Raw genomic sequence first — 18707 nt, 5'->3', positions numbered from 1 at the left:
TTATGGACCTCATTCTGAGACATCATGTGTGCACAGTTCCCAGGGGAGTCGATGAACATTTCACTCTCAGAGCAGCTATGGAACTGGGTCCTAAGTGTAAGGGGACTGTTGCCCCCTTACCAACATTCGGTGGGGGTGTTTTAGTTGCTAGCTTCCAGTACAAAAAGGGGGAAGGGTCGATGGGGAATCAGGACCCTGAGACTGACAGCCTCCAGGAACAATGGGGAGAGGCCAATGCTCCAGGTCAGCCTGAATGACAGGGCGAGCAGGCTAATCAGGGAGTCAGGAAGCCAGGGAGGTCCCGTCCTCCGTGTGAGCTGGATTTGCCTCGGTCAGACAGAGTGGGGCCCAGCTAAGGAGAAAGCAAGGGCCCGAGCTGAGCTAGGGAGCAGGGCCGGGCCAGATCCAGAGAGAGCACACCTTGTCCTGGGAGCAGAGCTGCAGCCCCAAAGCCAGAGGCACAGCCCAGAGAGAGCAGACTTGCCCCGGGAGCAGAGCTGCAGCAACTAGAGCCAGAGGGGCCAGAAAAGCAGCCCAGGAAGCAGGTCAGTGCTGGGAGCAGAGTCACAGAAGCAGCCTGCAGAGCAGACCTGTCCTGGGAGCAGAGCGGCAGCAACGAAAGCCAGAGGGGCCAAAGAAGCAGCCCGGGAGCTGGAGGCAGAGCAGCAGCAGCACTGAGACTGAGTGGTGGAGCTGGGGCTGGAGCAGTCCGGAGCTGGGTGTGGTGAGCAGCTGGGGAGAGCGAGGGGGACCCTGGGCAGCGGGCCCAGCACAGGGAGACGCCTCAGCCAAGAGGCTCTGCAGGCCAGGCTTGGATCGTAACCCCGACAGGGCGGGGGCGACACTGGGAAGAAGGGTCCTACCACTTAGAGCCTGAGAGCGTGTGGCCACCACCAGAGCAAGTGTCCAACCCACAGCATCCCTGCAGCACAGCCAGGGCCTGAGAAGAAGGCCTGGGACGTACAGGGAACAGACTGTGAACTGCCCGGACATTCCAGAGACACTGTTTGTGATGTTCCCTGCCAGAGAGCGGGTTGATGTGTTTCCTTTAACCTTTCTCATTATTCCTTATTCTTTTTAAAATTAATTGTTGATTAAATAACTTGCATTTGCTTTAACTTGTATGTAATGGTCAGTGGGTCAGAGAAGTGCCCAGTGCAGAGAGAGTACCCCGGAGTGGGGACACCCTAGCCCCTGTCCTAGGTGACCACAGCAGGGTTGGTGGTCGAGCCCCCCAGGAATCCTGGGCCCAGCCTTGTTGGGGTTACAAGGACTCTTCCAGACAGGAGAGTGAAAGGGGAGTCCTCAAGGGCAGGGAGGCCACTGGGTAAAGGAAGTGGGAGCGAGGATTCAGATCCTTTTGCTAGCCCACTTCACCGGGGTAGTGCAGAAGCCAGGAAAGTTCCCCACAATTGCGGGACTATTCCCCCGCTTACATAAGCTAGGAGGGAAAAAAGCAGAAATGCAACTTCAGTGTCAATTGTTCTAACTTACAATATAAAATATTGATCTCAATCATTCTGTCTCACTCCTCTGTGATGTGAAGGGTAAGTTGATTCATCTCATGCATGTATTGTATTTATAATTGGTGTTTTTGAGGGGAAAATAAACCCTACTGTACATATGAGAGGAAAATCATGAAAAAAACCTACAATAATTTTTATTTCAGGGTACTATTTTAGGAGAGAAAGGAAAAAGCTATTTTGTTTTGGTTGCTTTGATGTGATCACAGCAGCTGCTAATATGGATTGTCATACCAGAGATGAGCTTATAAAAGGATATAAATGTAGTTTTTGTTGAACAAAGAAGCAATCCAAAACGGTGGTTTCAAAGGCAACTCGTTCTTTAATTACAGCATTCAGGGGTATTGTTTGATCACTGTAAATAGGCTGCCTTATTCTAGCTTTTGCAAAGATGGTTTTGCATTGTATTCTCTCCATCTTTCTTGAGTTGAAAAGAATCAGTCTTTAAGGTTAATTGACTTAAGTTTTCAGTGTATTTTATTCTTTCTTTGTGGTTAAACACAGAGAATTGGCATGCTGACAATGAGTAATGCACGAAATATGACAGTTTCCATTTTTTCCATAGGTACATAATATATTATATATGAGGCTCCATGGTGCACAGACAATCAGCTTCAGCAAGGGTTTTCTGATTCACAAAGCTACCCTGAAGGAACTCTGACAATAACACTAATCCCGCTGGTATTAATAGGAAAAAAGAAAAGGAGTCCTTGTGGCACCTTAGAGACTAACCAATTTATTTGAGCATGAGCTTTCGTGAGCTACAGCTCACTTCATCAGATGCATACCGTGGAAACTGCAGCAGACTTTATATATACACAGAGAATTCTCTGTGTATATATAAAGTCTGCTGCAGTTTCCACGGTATGCATCTGATGAAGTGAGCTGTAGCTCACGAAAGCTCATGCTCAAATAAATTGGTTAGTCTCTAAGGTGCCACAAGGACTCCTTTTCTTTTTGCGAATACAGACTAACACGGCTGTTACTCTGAAACCTGTCATTAATAGGAAAAGCATTTTTATTGTCTATTTGAAAACAACTTGGTTCTACTTCTCATCAGCACACATATTTGGTAAAATTTGTTGGATGACAAATCACTAGGTAACATTTTTCTTTCCTGAAATTTTACCCTTATTGTATTAGTCCACGAAACTGCCAGGCTAGGGCTAAAATCAGGATTTAGGCCATTTAACTTGAGACAAATATGTAATTATAATCAATACTATATAGTTGTGCCCAGAAATGTATTTGTGCTTGCAAGGGTTATTTTTTGGGTCTAAACAGTGCACATTGGGCCAAATTCTGATCTTCGCTATACTTGTGTAAATCCAAAGCAACTCCACTGAAGTGCAAGGATATTCAACAGAATTACTCTGGATTTACACCAATATAACAGATCAGAATCTGGCCCATAGCATCTTATTTGCTAACATCTCCTTGTAGACTTTCACTCACAGCCATTTGTAAGGGTTACATTTGTTCACTTCAGCCATTTGCTTATTGTACTATAAGATCCATGTAATGGTGGCAATGGGATGAAAACATTGCCAAGAGATGGCTCACATACAGAGGTGACCCCCTTTACACATGTGTGTCTTGTGCTGAAGATCAGTTGTGTGGAAGAGTTGATGCCCTTAGTGCCTAGAGGGAGGATCATGAGTGGCTGGGCATATCTTATATTTTTCACATATACATCACAAATGTGTAATCTCTTCCTGAATTTTTATTTTACATTAAGGGAAAATAAGAAAGAACAATAAAATGTATCCAGGTGAGAGCACAGTATGTGTCTTTCTTTAACATGCTGCCTCTAATGGAACACAAAAGGGCAATTGTGTCCAGCAGATACCCTCTTGCTAGAAATGCAAGTTCTGTACATAACTACTATCATAATGCATAACTACATATCACTTTAAAAAATACAACACACAATCTTCCTGCCGAGTAGTCTAGAGAATGTCATTCATAGCAGTTGAGGGAAGCACTGAAGAGGTACTTGGTCCTGGAACAAGGAGACAAGGATTCATGGGGATGATGACCAGCAATAAAATGAAGAGCTTTTAGAATGCAGGAAGTGTATTTTTAAAAAATGCATCAACAAACCAGCTACTTTGTGACACTCTGCTACTGTGTGATGTGTTACCGTAAAGCACTTGGTTATTCCAGTCAAACCACGCCAAAATAAATAAATAAATTATTAAGGCTACTGTAATGTCCATCTGGGGCTCCAGTTTTACCACACTGTGGTATGGGAGGCTCAGGTACTGGGGCCAAGCTGGAAACCTTCATTAAACAAACCAGTGGAGATCACCCACCTCATACATCTGGAGGAAAAAATTGACAGATGAACCTCATTGTTTTAAGCGTATTCCCTGTCCCCGTCATGAGAGTACCACTAAGTTGGGCCTTTCACTGGGTTATGCATTTCAGCTTAGCTGAAAGAAAGCTTGCTAAGAAGAGAAGGAGAGAGAAGAAGAAATTAATAGCAAATATATTCACAGCAATCAGACTCAGTTTGTGAACAATTATGAAACAGAAGAAAAGGCTAAAAGCCAGATTCGCTTTCATAGTCTGGAACTGAGGGGTTGGAAATTGGCTAGATCTCTCAAGCTACGCTTTCTTCTAGTGGGAGTGGTAAATTAGGACCACCACTAGCTAGAGTCGTCTGGTGTCATAAATATAGAGGAAAGAGTAGCAGTTGTACTGAATTGCCTTACCTGTAAGGGGTTAAACAGTTCAAATAACCTAGCTGGCACCTGACCAGAAGGACCAATGAGGAAAGAAGATACTTTCAAATCTGGAGGGAAAGGATTTGTTTGTTGTTCTCTTTTGTTGTTCCCTCTCTGGACAGAGGGAGACACCAAGCAGGTACAATATCTCCTGAAAATATATCTGGAATAAGAAAAGGAGTACTTGTGGCACCTTAGAGACTAACAAATTTATTTGAGCATAAGCTTTTGTGAGCTACAGCTCACTTAATCAGATGCATTCAGTGGAAAATACAGTGGGGAGATTTATATACATAGAGAACATGAAACAATGGTTGTTACCATACACACAGTAACAAGAGAGTGATCACTTAAGGTGAGCTATTACCAGCAAGAGAGCCGGGGGGTGGGGGAGGGAACTTTTTGTAATGATAATCAAGATGGGCCATTTCCAGCAGGTGACAAGAGCATCTGAGGAACAGTGGGGGCTGGAGGGGGGGAATAAACATGGGGAAATAGTTTTACTTTGTGTAATGACCCATCCACTCCCAGTCTCTATTCAAGCATAAGTTAATTGTATCCAGTTTGCAAATTAATTCCAATTCAGCAGTCTCTCGTTGGAGTCTGTTTTTGAAATTTTGTTGTTGACAATGTATACCTTCAAATCAGCGGCACTGCTATGGGTACCCGCATGGCCCCACAGTATGCCAACATTTTTATGGCTGACTTAGAACAACGCTTCCTCAGCTCTCGTCCCCTAATGCCCCTACTCTACTTGCGCTACATTGATGACATCTTCATCATCTTTACCCATGGAAAAGAAGGCCTTGAGGAATTCCACCATGATTTCAACAATTTCCATCCCACCATCAACCTCAGCCTGGACCAGTCCACACAAGAGATTCACTTCCTGGACACTACAGTGCTAATAAGCAATGGGCACATAAACACCACCCTATACCGGAAACCTACTGACCGCTATTCCTACCTACATGCCTCCAGCTTTCATCCAGACCACACCACATGATCCATTGTCTACAGTCAAGCTCTACGATACAACCGCATTTGCTCCAACCCCTCAGACAGAGACAAACGCCTACAAGATCTCTATCAAGGATTCTTACAACTACAATACCCACCTGCTGAAGTGAAGAACCAGACTGACAGAGCCAGAAGAGTACCCAGAAGTCACCTACTACAGGACAGGCCCAACAAAGAAAATAACAGAATGCCACTAGCCATCACCTTCAGCCCCCAATTAAAACGTCTCCAACGCATCAAGGATCTACAACCTATCCTGAAGGACGACCTATCTCTCTCACAGATCTTGGGAGACAGGCCAGTCCTTGCTGACAGACAGCCCCCCAACCTGAAGCAAATACTCACCAGCAACCCCACAAGAGAACCACTAATCCCGGAACCTATCCTTGCAACAAAGCCCATTGCCAACTGTGTCCACATATCTATTCGGGGACACCATCACAGGGCCTAATCACATCAGCCACACTATCAGAGGCTCGTTCACTTGCACATCTACCAATGTGATATATGCCATCATGTGCCAGCAATGCCCCTCTGCCATGTACATTGGTCAAACTGGACAGTCTCTACGTAAAAGAATAAATGGACACAAATCAGATGTCAAGAATTATAACATTCGAAAACCAGTTGGAGAACACTTCAGTCTCTTTGGTCACTCGATTACAGACCTAAAAGTGGCAATTCTTCAACAAAAAAACTTCAAAAAGAGACTCTAATGAGAGACTGCTGAATTGGAATTAATTTGCAAACTGGATACAATTAACTTAGGCTTGAATAGAGACTGGGAGTGGATGGGTGATTACACAAAGTAAAACTATTTCCCCATGTTTATTGCCCCCCTCCACCCCCCACTGTTCCTCAGACGTTCTTGTCAACTGCTGGAAATGGCCCACCTTGATTATCACTACAAGAGAATCTAGCCCTAAAGCTTCAATGAATAAAGAAGATACAATGAACAATGTGCTCCCTTTTACTAGCGCATTCATCATAGATTCATTTTGTGGGAGGGGGTCAGAGGTGGATTATGGATTGGTGGGGTGTTGGGCCAGAGCAAGTGGGGGCCCCTCTCCACTCCTTCTGCCTGCAGTTCCCTCCTCCCCCAACACCGCAGCGCTCCTGCTGGGAAATGGGGTAAGGGCGCTGGGGCTTGCCCCGCCCCCACACCTGGCGCTCCTGCTGGGGAGAAGGGTTGGGACATGGGGGCGCCCAATTTTCCAGGGCCCCCAATTGGTCACGGACCCGTTGGTCCAGTGGCTAATATGCTGGAGAGGATAATAGAATTCAGTGTACATAGTTCCATGTGGACTGTAATGCAGAGTCATGGAGTTTAAGGCCAGAAGGGACCATCAGATCATCTAGTCTGACCTTCTGTACACCAAAGACCAGCACCCGCACACTAAACCCAATACCCCCGAAGTGTTCTTTCATGCTGTGTCCTCTGGGATTTACCTTTTCTGATCAAAATCAGTGATGTTATTATCTGTATACTGTACTGTATATGAAGGGTGGTGAGGTTTTTTCCATGAGATAAAGAGGATTACCATTTTCATGGCTGTTTCATCTCGCTCTCTCTAACATGTGCCTATGGAGCACAACTAAAGCAAGGAGAGCTCTGACACTTCCTCATGTGGTCTTTGGGGCATCAGCCACTGTAACCCAGAGAGGTCCAGCAGGGCGTATAGTAATAGCTGTGTTAGTCAATGCGGTATTGCTAGGGGTGCAAGCAGTGACAGGATTCAGTTTTTGCCGTAAGAAAGACAAATTGTTCTTTTATAGTGAATCAGGGCAGTGACTTTCCTGGTCTTATATATTTAGGGCCAGATTAACTGAGCGTGGCTCAGGGAGGCATAAACTACACCAGCTTGCGCCAGATGGTTGTTTGTGTTGCAGTAGTTTCCAAGGACCATAACCATAGATGAGGACTCCATTGTGCTAAGCCCTGTACAAACATGTAACAAAAAGACAGTCCCTGCCTGCAGAGTCTACAAGCGAAGTAGAATGGCCCTCTGCATCGCAGGGCGGGATTCACTGTGAGGAAGTCCTGGCAGCACTGCAATCCCCACCCTCTCTCGGTGCTGTGTGAGTGTAAATGTACTTCCCTGTTCTACATGAAGAGAGAAAATACTGCTTCTCCTTGCAGGGAGCAGAAAATCAGTCCTGCACATGCTCCCTGTGAGGAGGTATCTGAGGACTGCAATCCTGTAATCACTGGAGAAGTACAGTACAGGAGCAACCTCGCCTTGCTGCCTCTGAAGGCACCCCATAAGATGAGGATGTTACTGGGAATAGAATGGTTTCTTTCGGTATGTTTTCACTGCAAAGTTCACCCAGGCTCTTACTCAGGTGTTACCTGTAAACCATCTCCCATCCACACCCTCTTGGCTGACTTTGGTGGTGCTTTCGTTCCAAGCTAGCTGGCGTGGCTGGGGGTATAGATAAGGCTCAAGCCTGTGTGAGGCTGTCAGGGTGGCTGGTAACCCATGCATTCGACAGTGAGGATGCAGGCTGAAGTAAGCAAGTGCTCTTAGTCCCCCAATGCCTTCCCATCATTCTACCCAGCCCCCCCATATGCCCAGAAGGAAAAGACAAGGTTTCCCATATTTCACTGGGCAAGAACCATAGAATGGCTAAGCCTGCAGCAGCGCAAAGAACCATGGGATATGCCCCCAGAAGTCCTAGTGACACACTCCAGTGAAGACACCCCCTTCATACCTCGAACCCAGGTCCATGGAGGTGGGGGAAGTGTTATTTCCTCTGCTCGCCCAATATGTGCTAAAGAATGTAGGGAGAGCTCTTTTTCTGGACTCTCCTCAGCTCCTGGAAATTATTTTGGGAGACAGCTCACACCGCTTCAGTGGGCTTTCATATTCCCAGTGAGAAGTGTAGGGGAACCTTCATTTCTAAGGGAACACTGAATATAGCCTTAATTATGGAGATGCTGCCACTTCTCCAATGTATCTTATTTTAGATTGCGCTTTTATCCTCCTCTTAGGGCTCAATACTGCAATCACCTATTACCAAATGTAGTGCTTATTACCAAGAGGAGCACCATAGGTTTTAATGGGACCACTCATTGTAGTGCATGGTTTCATCACTGAGTTCTTAAACAACGACACCTTGAGACTGCAGCTTATCTATGAGTTCACTACGAAACCCTGTACTGAGTGAGAGGTGTTTATTAGCCCAGGATATGGTTATGACTTGGATTCTTGAGTCACTAAGAAGAGAATGACACTGCTAATAGGTAGTATTTTTGATATAGCTGTGAAGTTGAGATGGTCCTTCCCCATATGGTGGCCACCAGGTTGATGAGTTCTGCAGGCAGTGGTAAAAATCAGAGTACAGAGATTTGTGTTCTGCACTGCTACTGAAATTTACTGTACAGTTGTGGGTCCAGATTGTATGATATTCCTACTCTCTGACTGGCTGAGACCATTCTATTTCAATGTAAAAAGATTGAAGGGCTGATCTTTTTAGGCTCTTTTCTCTTCATAATGGTATGTTAAAATGCTATTGGGGACTACATGCACAGATGCAGCTGATCCAAAGTGCACTGAAGTCAAAAGAAAGCTTTCCCTTTACTTCAATAGTCTTTGTATCAGGCCCATGGAGAGGAAACTCCATTCTTTTTAATATTATGTATCCTATAGGAAATACTAGGATCCTATCCCATATAGCTTCTTGTATATACCCTATATCCCAATAGAGTAAACTTTGATCTTAGATTGATTTTGATCTTTTGGTCAGAAATTATACCGAAGGGGGAAAAAAACTAGGGAAAAAACCTGACGGCAGGGTCTGTAATATTGAGAGGGAGAATGAAAACCAAGTAGTTGCAGAAGATCATGTAAGTTTCACATAACTGATTTAAATGGCTTTTAGTGTCTATGCAGAAGGAAGTATTCCAAGAAAAGCAATACGGGTATTTTAAATCGTGCTTAAAACTTGTGTACCATCTTTTCTTTCCTTTTGTGTTTCCTAAGGCTCCGTTTATGAAATGTTTGGAAATGAATGCTGCCTGCCAACCGGAGAATTGATTAAAGTTACTGGGTTCAAAGTTAATAAGATCATTGCAAGCATCTGCGAGAGTAATGAAGACGACCAGTGCTCAGCCAGAATTGAATTGCCCCTGAATTTTCCAGGTACAGTATTTCATGAATATAGGTTACTGAAGTTTTATAAACCCCATTATCACCTTTATCTGTTCTATTCTTATGATGTACATGATGATGTCTGTTGACGTACCCACTAGGATGCCAAAAAATACAGTCATAATAGATGGCACTAGATAAAAGAAACTAATTTCTACATTTTACTTTGCGGGACTCTCATGCTTGAATAAGAAATAATAATAATATTAAAAGTGGAGCTGGTAACACTGCTTATACCTAAGGTGGTCCAACAGAAGACTCATTATCAAACTCTGTTTTCAGTTACTTATGACTATGCCAGACTTCAACTGTTTGGGCTGAAATTTTCCATGCCAGGTGTCTTCTTGAGGCTAATATTTATTTATTTATTTTTGGCGTCTGCAAAAATGGTTCAGCCATTTCTGAGAATGAGATTAGGGGAAAATACGGTGTTTTGTCAATGTTGAAAAAAATTCTTACTACTGTTTGGTTGAGAAGTTCTGGTGTCCCCGCGCTTTGGATCAGGGACTTGAAATTTGGCAAGCGTGGCCCTTGCCTCAGGGATGGATCTTGTGTTTTTTCCCCACAGAAGCAGCACCAACATTTGGCCAAGTTAGCAGCCTCTGAAAAAGCTAAGCTCACACATGCTCAGAAGAGACTTCTTAGGGTTTGGCAGCTGCACTTCCCAAAGATTCCATCTCTGGTGACCAAATTCAAGCCCTTCATAGCTCCTACGTGCTCATCAGACCACACACACTCCATCCCAGAGCTGCAGGCGTTCTGCAATTACTATTCCCAGTTGCTATGGGCTGTTCTAGTGCCAGGAACCAGAACTAGAGCAGAGAGGCTGTCTCTCCTGTGCTCTTAGCGCCTCCACTGAGGGGGCCCAGGCACAGTGGAGGAGGAAGCAGCCAGATTCAAATTCAGAAGGGATTGGACCTGGACCTGGGGCAAGGGGGGCAGTGGAGGAAGTAGATTAAAAATGGGACTTGGTGGAGGGGGAGGGGAGGGAATTGTAACTCGTACTGGGAGATGACAGGGGGAACACGGGGAGTGACTGTGAAACAAGGGCTGATGTGGAAACTCGGGGGTCAGTGGGAGCGGCAAGACTAAGAGACGGGATCAGGGAGCGGGCACTGAGACACACTAGGCAACTGGACTGGGAGCCAGAGCTTGAAAATCTTGTGCTTTTTAAGTCAGTCTCATGTTTTTGGGGGGATCTGACTTGTGTTTTAAATGCATGGGGTAGTCAGTACTGGCACCGGTTGAATTCAGGGAATCAAATTTACACTTGGTGTTAGAGAGTTGCATCCTTTTACACCAGAGCTGAATTTAATCCTGGGGAGTCTAGCTCAGTGGTTTGAGCATTGGCCTGCTAAACCCAGGGTTGGGAGTTCAATCCTTGAGGCGGCCATTTGGGATCTGGGGCAAATATTGGGGATTGGTCCTGCTTTGAGCAGGGGGTTGGACTAGACGACCCCCTGAGGTCCCTTCCAACCCTAATCTTCTATGATTGCTCTGACTCTACTCCAATCTTCAGGGAGATCTGAAAACTCATTCAACCAGTCTATTTGAGAAAGGAACTTGGGTTTAGACAGGAAAGAAAATCAATTTCCATTGGAAACTATAAATCCATTATGTTGAGCCTTGTGAGACTGAACTCATATCTACTAACACCACTTTGCACAGTTACACCCTAGGTGATGGGTTGTGCTAAACTCAGCAGCGTAAAGGTAACGATGAAGCCTCTTGTTAGTCTAAGAGAGAAAACGCATTATATACCTACATTTGGGATCTCTTCTGGTGTACATTGTACTGAAAATTTGCTTCACTGGTCTAATTTTTTTCTTCTATAAAAAAAGATTCAATTGTAAAACACCAAACAGTCCCACTCATTACCATTATTGTCTGACTATACAATTTTTCCTTTTCTAAAATTCTGGCCTGAATGAAATTATGTTAAATGCTCTTGGCTTACTTTCCCTCACAGCACATAAAAGTCTATGCTGTATTTGAGTTACAGTTCCTTTTTAAAACTCTATCATTGGCTTATTTTGGAAGAAATATTATTTAGTTCACCAGAACTCTTGTGCTGTGCTTCTAGCAGTCTTCTGGCTCCTTGTGGAAAAGAGCAAACTTTTTGTTATGTTCTTTTCAAGTGCCATTCATTGTGAATTATCATTTGCACCCCATGAGCCTGCTTATCCTCTCTCTTTGTGCTGGTGTAAATGAGGAGCAACTCCATCCAAGTTAAGAGAATTAGACTGGTAAAAAATGGATGCATTTGAGAGAAGAATCAGGCCCACTGGCTTTAAATAATTTTTGCTCTTTTTCTTTGTGAACATTTCTGGTGTTTGTCTGCACAACTCTGTAGAACTCCTTATTTCTTTTCTGGAAAATCTGATTCCTGATAAAGGCCTAATTTGACCCTGGTATTAGCAAAAACTACTGAAAACATGAGTTCATATCTATGTTATTTCATTTTATCCTCATTCTAATCTGTCCGTTCATGCTTCAGAGGATCAGTCTATTCTTTCTGTGCTCACACACTGGACAAAAAAAATCTTATGCTGTTATGTTAGTCGCTTGAATAGCTACATCCAGCAAATATTTCTGAACTACTCTTTTCATCATGAACAACTTGGTGAAGGCTGACAGATTTCATGACACCTGAACTTGGTCCTACTGTTAATGTTTTCTTTGTGCTCTTTAGTCTGCATACGTATTTGTAGATTCTCTGACTGCTCACAAGACCTGTAATAGTTTCAGAATAGCAGCCGTGTTAGTCTGTATTCGCAATAAGAAAAGGAGGACTTGTGGCACCTTAGAGACTAACAGATTTATTTGAGCATAAGCTTCTGTGAGCTACAAATAAATTTGTTAGTCTCTAAGGTGCCACAAGTACTCCTTTTCTTTTTACGAAGACCTGTAATAGTTTCCTTTTAATAATAATCTTGATTAGCATTCTCACAAAAAGAGGTTAGCATTGTTATCCCCATTTTAGCTAAGGGCAACTGAGGTACGTAGAGATGTAACTTGCCAAAAATAACACAGTATATCAATGGCAGAGCTGGGATTAAGCCTAATTCTGGTTATTCACTTATAATAGAGAAATGCCACTGAGTTCAGTGGAGGGCCTTGGCCAATATATTTGCAAATGCATTCTAAACTTGTACTTTCCATTGCTTGTAACTTTCTCCCAGCCCCAAAAGTTCCCTTCTGGGAAATGTACATGCCTTGATTTCTGCCAAAATGTGATTATATTTAGAAAGTCTAAGTGAAGTTGATCCAGCCATTTTTTATGACACGGATGGAAAAAAATGTCTATTGACACTTTTTTGCACTCAGCCTCAACGTCTGAAGTTTAGAAACTTAACTTTATCGTATGTCTCTTTCTCATGAGGAATTGTTGCTATGTTAAGTATGAAAAACATCTGGATTGTAATTTATAATAATGTAATTTATATTGATTTTAATAAGGTTCTGGATAGCCGTGGATAACAGATTTAAAAAAAAATCCTGGTAAAAAAAATGAACAGATATATCAGAGCAAGCAAAGCATTATGAGAAATCATCAGTGCATACAATGCCAGCTAAAGAAGGATTGCTGTTGTTTTCACTCTTCACACAAGAATAAAATTTTTAATATTTACCTCTTATCTGTAGAGAGAGAGACATATGGAACCTTACATACTCAAACACAAGCAGGTGGTTACTAGGTAACATTTAATTCACGGGCATAATCAGTATAGGAGCAACATGCACAAGTCCACATAGTTCTTTTAGCTGTCTGCTCGAGCATGCAGTTACCAAAATTAAGAAAACCATCAGAATGAAAGATAAAGATTTTTCTCCTCCCAACCCTGACGGAGCATGAACCCAAGGGGCTAATTGGATCTGTAGTTTTGTATGATTAAAGGGTATTAATTACTGTTTCATATAAAACCTGCTTTTTGACATGAGGATATTCATCAGTTTCATGGTACCAAAGCTGAATTCCAAATAGCTCAGCAGTCCCAGGAAATTTAACATAGCACTAAGTTCCGTCTCAGACTGATAGAGGGGAAAGGGATCTCTTTATTTGTGGTGACGATCCTTTCCGACTCCCTATATATTGCCAAAGAATTCCCAGACAGAGATGACTTTTAATCCTAGTTTATAAAGATACTCCTGAAGAGCATAGCTTTTGCCTTTGGAATACAACATATTGAAATAGCTTGTATTTTTTTCAAAAACTTTTCATAGGAATGATATCCCTGTTCCCCTCATCCCCAACATTTACAGGGGGATAATGCCCATCTTGCTCCTGCAGCTTACTTGCCTGGAACATTGGCTGGATAATAGTGTTGTCTTTGTGACTTACTCACTCATCAGGACCACATCCCTGCAAACACGATACTTTTTGGACATACTATATGGAGATCTGCTTACTTGTAACTTCTTTAAATGCATAGCAATGGTGCCATAAATTATAGTGACCCTTATTAAACCCTTAGTTATGTCACATGCTACAGAAATTAAGGGTCAGACCTTTGAAACCCCTTTCTGCTGCTCAGACATTGCAACTAGAAAGCTACCCTAATGGGCAACTGTGGATTCGCCTTACCTAGGGGAATCCCCCTCAAGCACAGCCCTTCCTTAATGTTAAAACCAAGGTTTAATCACTGTTAACTGACCCAATGTTGAATCCCATTTTTCTTGGTCTGTACTGACAACTAAGTTGTGATCAGCATTATGTTAACTAACTCAATTACTTACAACCATGTTCAAACATAGCCCCGTTCTGTAGTGTACACAAGGTCCATATCTTAGCCATGTTTGTGCCTTCACACCGACCATGCTGGAATGAGGGCATTCTGGGAAAAACTGACAGCTTTCCCACAGTGCTTCCGCCGTGGACAGAGTGTCCAGAGGAGATCTATACGCAGAGGCACAGGAGGCAGTGAACTCTGGAAAGTTTTAGTATGGCTGTGAAGAACTAGGATTGTAAAAGCCAGCCATACAGGCACTGTTAGTGACTCCGTCTCTACACTAAACCAGACAGATCCTTACCAGGCGGGTTTCTGGCAAGGGCACACTTCTGTTAGTTATCATAGGTGCTACTGGAGTATTAATCATGTTGTATGTGGATACAATCCATGCTTAGAGCCAACCATGCGCCTAACTGGTTATAAACTCAGTTACAAGCTGAAGCGTACACAGGAGCTTAGTGAAGCTCCCTTTAGAGTGAAAGACCATAACTGCTATACGCACATTGCAACGTGAAGACTGCAGTTTGTCATAGTGAAGCAATGATCACACTGAAGTGATTCTGTGACAAAAATGAATTCACTGTTACACTAGATCTTTGGCTGAGCACCCAAGGCTGTAATTGGCTCATTACCCCCACCTTGCTGTATGAACTGACTGCTTGCTAAGATTGACTTTGGAGATTATCCACCTGGTGCTTCCGAGACGAAGGGCACAGAGAGTGGGGGGAGAACAACAGCACCTCTGGTGTGGAAGGGAGGTGTAGAATCACTCAGGAGGTGGAGAACTCATGGAAATGCACTTCCTACTGTGCCAAGCTGCATTGTGGGACTCCCTGTCCCTTCTTTTTCTCCATACCGGGGACAGTGGGCATTTCATTTTAAGCATAGGATTGCAGTACCTCTTGTGTGGTCCCAATGGGAAGTGAGTAGAGATTAGGGTGACCAGATGTCCCAATTTTATAGGGACAGTCCTGATATTTGGGACTTTGTCTTATATGGGTGCCTGTTACCCCTCACCCCCTGTCCTGATTTTTCACACTTGCTGTCTGGTCACCCTAGAAGAGATGGGCTGGGGAAGGCTCTTGCCTGAGCTTTTGGTCTGTTTGGCTGTGTTTTTTGTGGGAAGGAAAGAGCCTTGCCACCTTATTGGGGGAGGATGGCGTGATTCTGAGAGTGCACATTTGCTTGCAATTACCACTTAATTTGGACTGATGCATATTTTGCAGCCACAACCTAGGTATTTGCTTTTGAAAATTTGGCCTAGAATAACCTATTAAATGTAGTTATAGTTTCTGGGAAATTGGCGTTTTGCTATGGCTGTCCAAAAAAACCACAGGATAACTATTATTCAAGTGTCTGTATGAGGCAATGTTATCACTGCTGAATCTTGTGAAAAGATAGCTTAATCACACAGCTTAACGAAACCGCTCTGTTCAGTTCTCTAAACTGTCCACTTCATCTAGGAAAACAGTCACAAATATATAAATGTACACGTTTTTCTTGCTGTATGGACTTCTAACAAGACAGTTCCCAAGGGCATGATTAATACGAATTAATAGTGCCCCTAGGGATTAGAGAAGCACATATGCAGCCTCTGCCTTGTAATACTTCAGAGTTGCAATTACCTCATGATAAACCATGCTGCTCTAGTGCCTAAATACTGGAGTCATCCATCTGGTGGCCTGTACTATTAATCATGCTACGGCACATTCTTCTCCCTTGCTTTTATAATCCAGTGGAGGGGGCGTTTTTGGTTGTTTGTTTTAATATAGATCAATAATTACTCTCTAAGTCACTGAACTGTATGAAAAAAGATAATTAGTGTGAACATTGAGGACCAAATTCGGTTTTTGTATAAATATGTGAAACTACACTGAGAACAACAGAGTTCCAGGTCTGGATTTGTCCCATAAGGCTTAGTTTTCATGATCAGGTGTGTGGTGGGGCGATAAATCAATTTGCCTTTTGGTGAAGCAAAGAAACTGATTATTATTATTTTATCCTGCATGTAAGAATTGGTGAGGGATGCTGGAACTAGAAGTGTTCTATTTGGGCTTGGGGAGTAAAAGTATTGCTTCTAAACTAAGAGAAACATCATCTCCTCTTTGTGCTGTCCACCCTTCAAGCTGGCATAGAGCATGGCAAGTGCAGCCAATGATAGTACAGTTCCTAAGCTGACATGAATGTCGTGGGATCTATTCTCTGGACTTCACATTTCCCATGGAGCCTCAGATGGGATTTGGAGGTTGCACCCCACAACCAGTTCCACAAGGGCACAAGTCTGGCTTCTAAGAGAGAACACTTCATCCGAAAGTCTACAAGATTCGTTGTTTACTCCTCACTGTAATGCCTGAGCATTTTAATTCTCTTTTTCACTTGCTGCTGGTTTTATCATGGGAGGGTTTCTTTTGTTAACATGAAGATGTTGATAAAAACATTGATTTCCTATCTTAGAGGCATAGATCAAGTTTGTCATAATCCTCTGTGGTTTACACTCCAATTGTACCAGTAGCAGCAGAGTGTGATAATATTTCAGTGATCAACAAAGAAAAAAACCCAGAGATGAAAGGGAATACTGTCATTGGATCAAATGTTGTGAAGAAAATTTTAAACTCTACTCTACCTTGGAAATCTGCATGTGCTTAACTTTGAAGTCATTGACTGTGTAAAATTAAGCACTTGTGTACGTGCTGGAAGGGATGGGGCCATAGCGTAGTGATGGTCAGAAAAGTGACACTATAAAAATGTTTTTACTCAATGTTGTTGTTTGTTTGTCTGAGTCACATCAGCTCACTTTATTGACGGGGGGGCGGGAGGGGAAGTGTTTACTCCTGCACACTCTCCAAAGCCAACAAAGCTATTGTAGATGAAGCAGGATTCTATTCTATGTCACGAATCATCAACAAAACTTCAGCTACAGTCCACTTGCATAATCTTCATTCCAGGTGGAAATGCAAAAGCCTGAAAGAACATTTGGGCTATATAGCTATGTCACTAAATGACATCTCCTTTCAGTTTTGTTTGCTGCACCATTTAATTTAGAAGAATCTCCTGTGTGTTGCCGGGGTAGCGTCATTTTGTATTTCAGCTCAGCTATGCAACATTATAGAATGAGAGACTGTTTTCTCTCTCACACTTTCTCCCATTGAGACTTTATATTTATTCTTCCCTGTTTGTTGTTTTCCTCAATCTGAAATGAAAATAATTTAGACTGAAAAATACTTCTTTGTGTATTGTGTCAAGGATACTGTTTGATTTTCACATCTGTGTTGATTTTGCAGGGTAGTCAGTTAGAAAAATTATCTTTCCCTCTGTATATTGAACTTATTTGCTTCGAAAGCTGTTAAGAATTTAATTTACACATGCACAAAGAGTGAACTCAGGAACTATGCATCACTTAAATCCCATTTAAACTCTAACATTCAGATTTAAGTGGGACTTACGTGATGCGTAGGTCTTGTGCTGGCTGGCCTTCTGCACAGGTTTGAATGTCATCCTCAGAGAATGAGTACTCAAGCTTCATGATTCTGTTTTTATAGAGACAGGTTTCAGAGTAGCAGCCGTGTTAGTCTGTATTCGCAAAAAGAAAAGGAGGACTTGTGCAAATTTGTTAGTCTCTAAGGTGCCACAAGTACTCCTTTTCTGTTTTCATAGAGCCACTTTTCTGACAATACAACCATGCTTTAAATGATAAATATTTTGTTTTGTTTTGATTTCGAGTTTTTATTGGCTTCATGGGTTCATGAACTAAAAGTTGATGTAACAGTGAATGCTTGCATATTTCCCAAGTCCCCTTGTATAATACAACATTTGTATTCTTAGGTCTTTGTAAGATTGTGACTGATAAAACTCCATATCTCAGCATTGAAGAAATCACAAGAAAGGTCTCTATTGGGCCAACGCGACTGGGCCATCCTTGCTTCTATTGTAATGAAGACATAAAACTGGCAAATCTCACCATCAAACAAGGTGAGCAGATCATGTTCAACTCTGTGGAAGAGGTCAACGGGACACTGACTGTGAACTGCGGAGTGGTAAGAGATAACCAGTCTCACTCGTTTACTTTGCCATTCTCACAAGAAGGAGAGTTCTATGAATGTGAAGATGACCATATTTACACCCTGAAAGAGATTGTTGAATGGAAAATCCCAAAAAGTAGAAACCGGATTGTGAAATTTACCAATCTGTTACATACATGGGACTCCTCTAATCCACTTCCTGAGAATTTTGATGGCTGTCTGATTCTAGCACCAATCTACGAAGTACAAGGAGTGATGAAATGTAAGTAAAAATCTAAGTTAATGAGCTGTACTTCTGTGCCTAGCAGCGTGTTCTAAACTGAATGCAAACTGCTCAAAATATCTGTTACAGACAGTGCTTGTTTTGGACAGATAGAAGATGGGTATTCCATATCCATATTTGCTACTGCTGCTAGTTTAAAAATGGGGAAAGAAGGGGAAGAATTTTTCTCCATCTTCCCTCGTCCTCAAATTCAAATACTGACTCTATATCTTTTTATTGCAATCTGCTATTATCACTTTTCCTGATACTACT

The 18707-nt window shown here is 42.7% G+C and overlaps 1 protein-coding gene across 1 annotated transcript in view; it reads left to right on the top strand.

Moving 5' to 3' along the window:
* THEMIS (thymocyte selection associated) overlaps positions 1 to 18707 on the top strand; it is a 109898-nt gene that overhangs the window by 11573 nt on the left and 79618 nt on the right. Inside the window, exons 2-3 of the mRNA XM_077811737.1 lie at positions 9256 to 9414; positions 17976 to 18434. Of these exons, the coding sequence (XP_077667863.1) occupies positions 9256 to 9414; positions 17976 to 18434 (618 nt within the window). The remainder of the gene's footprint in view (positions 1 to 9255; positions 9415 to 17975; positions 18435 to 18707) is intronic.

The sequence above is a fragment of the Eretmochelys imbricata genome, chromosome 3 (assembly GCF_965152235.1).
Source record: "Eretmochelys imbricata isolate rEreImb1 chromosome 3, rEreImb1.hap1, whole genome shotgun sequence".
Taxonomy (NCBI): Eukaryota; Metazoa; Chordata; order Testudines; family Cheloniidae; genus Eretmochelys; species Eretmochelys imbricata.
The sequence above is the reverse complement of the archived record's forward strand: the minus strand, read 5'-3'. Positions and strand labels throughout refer to the sequence as shown.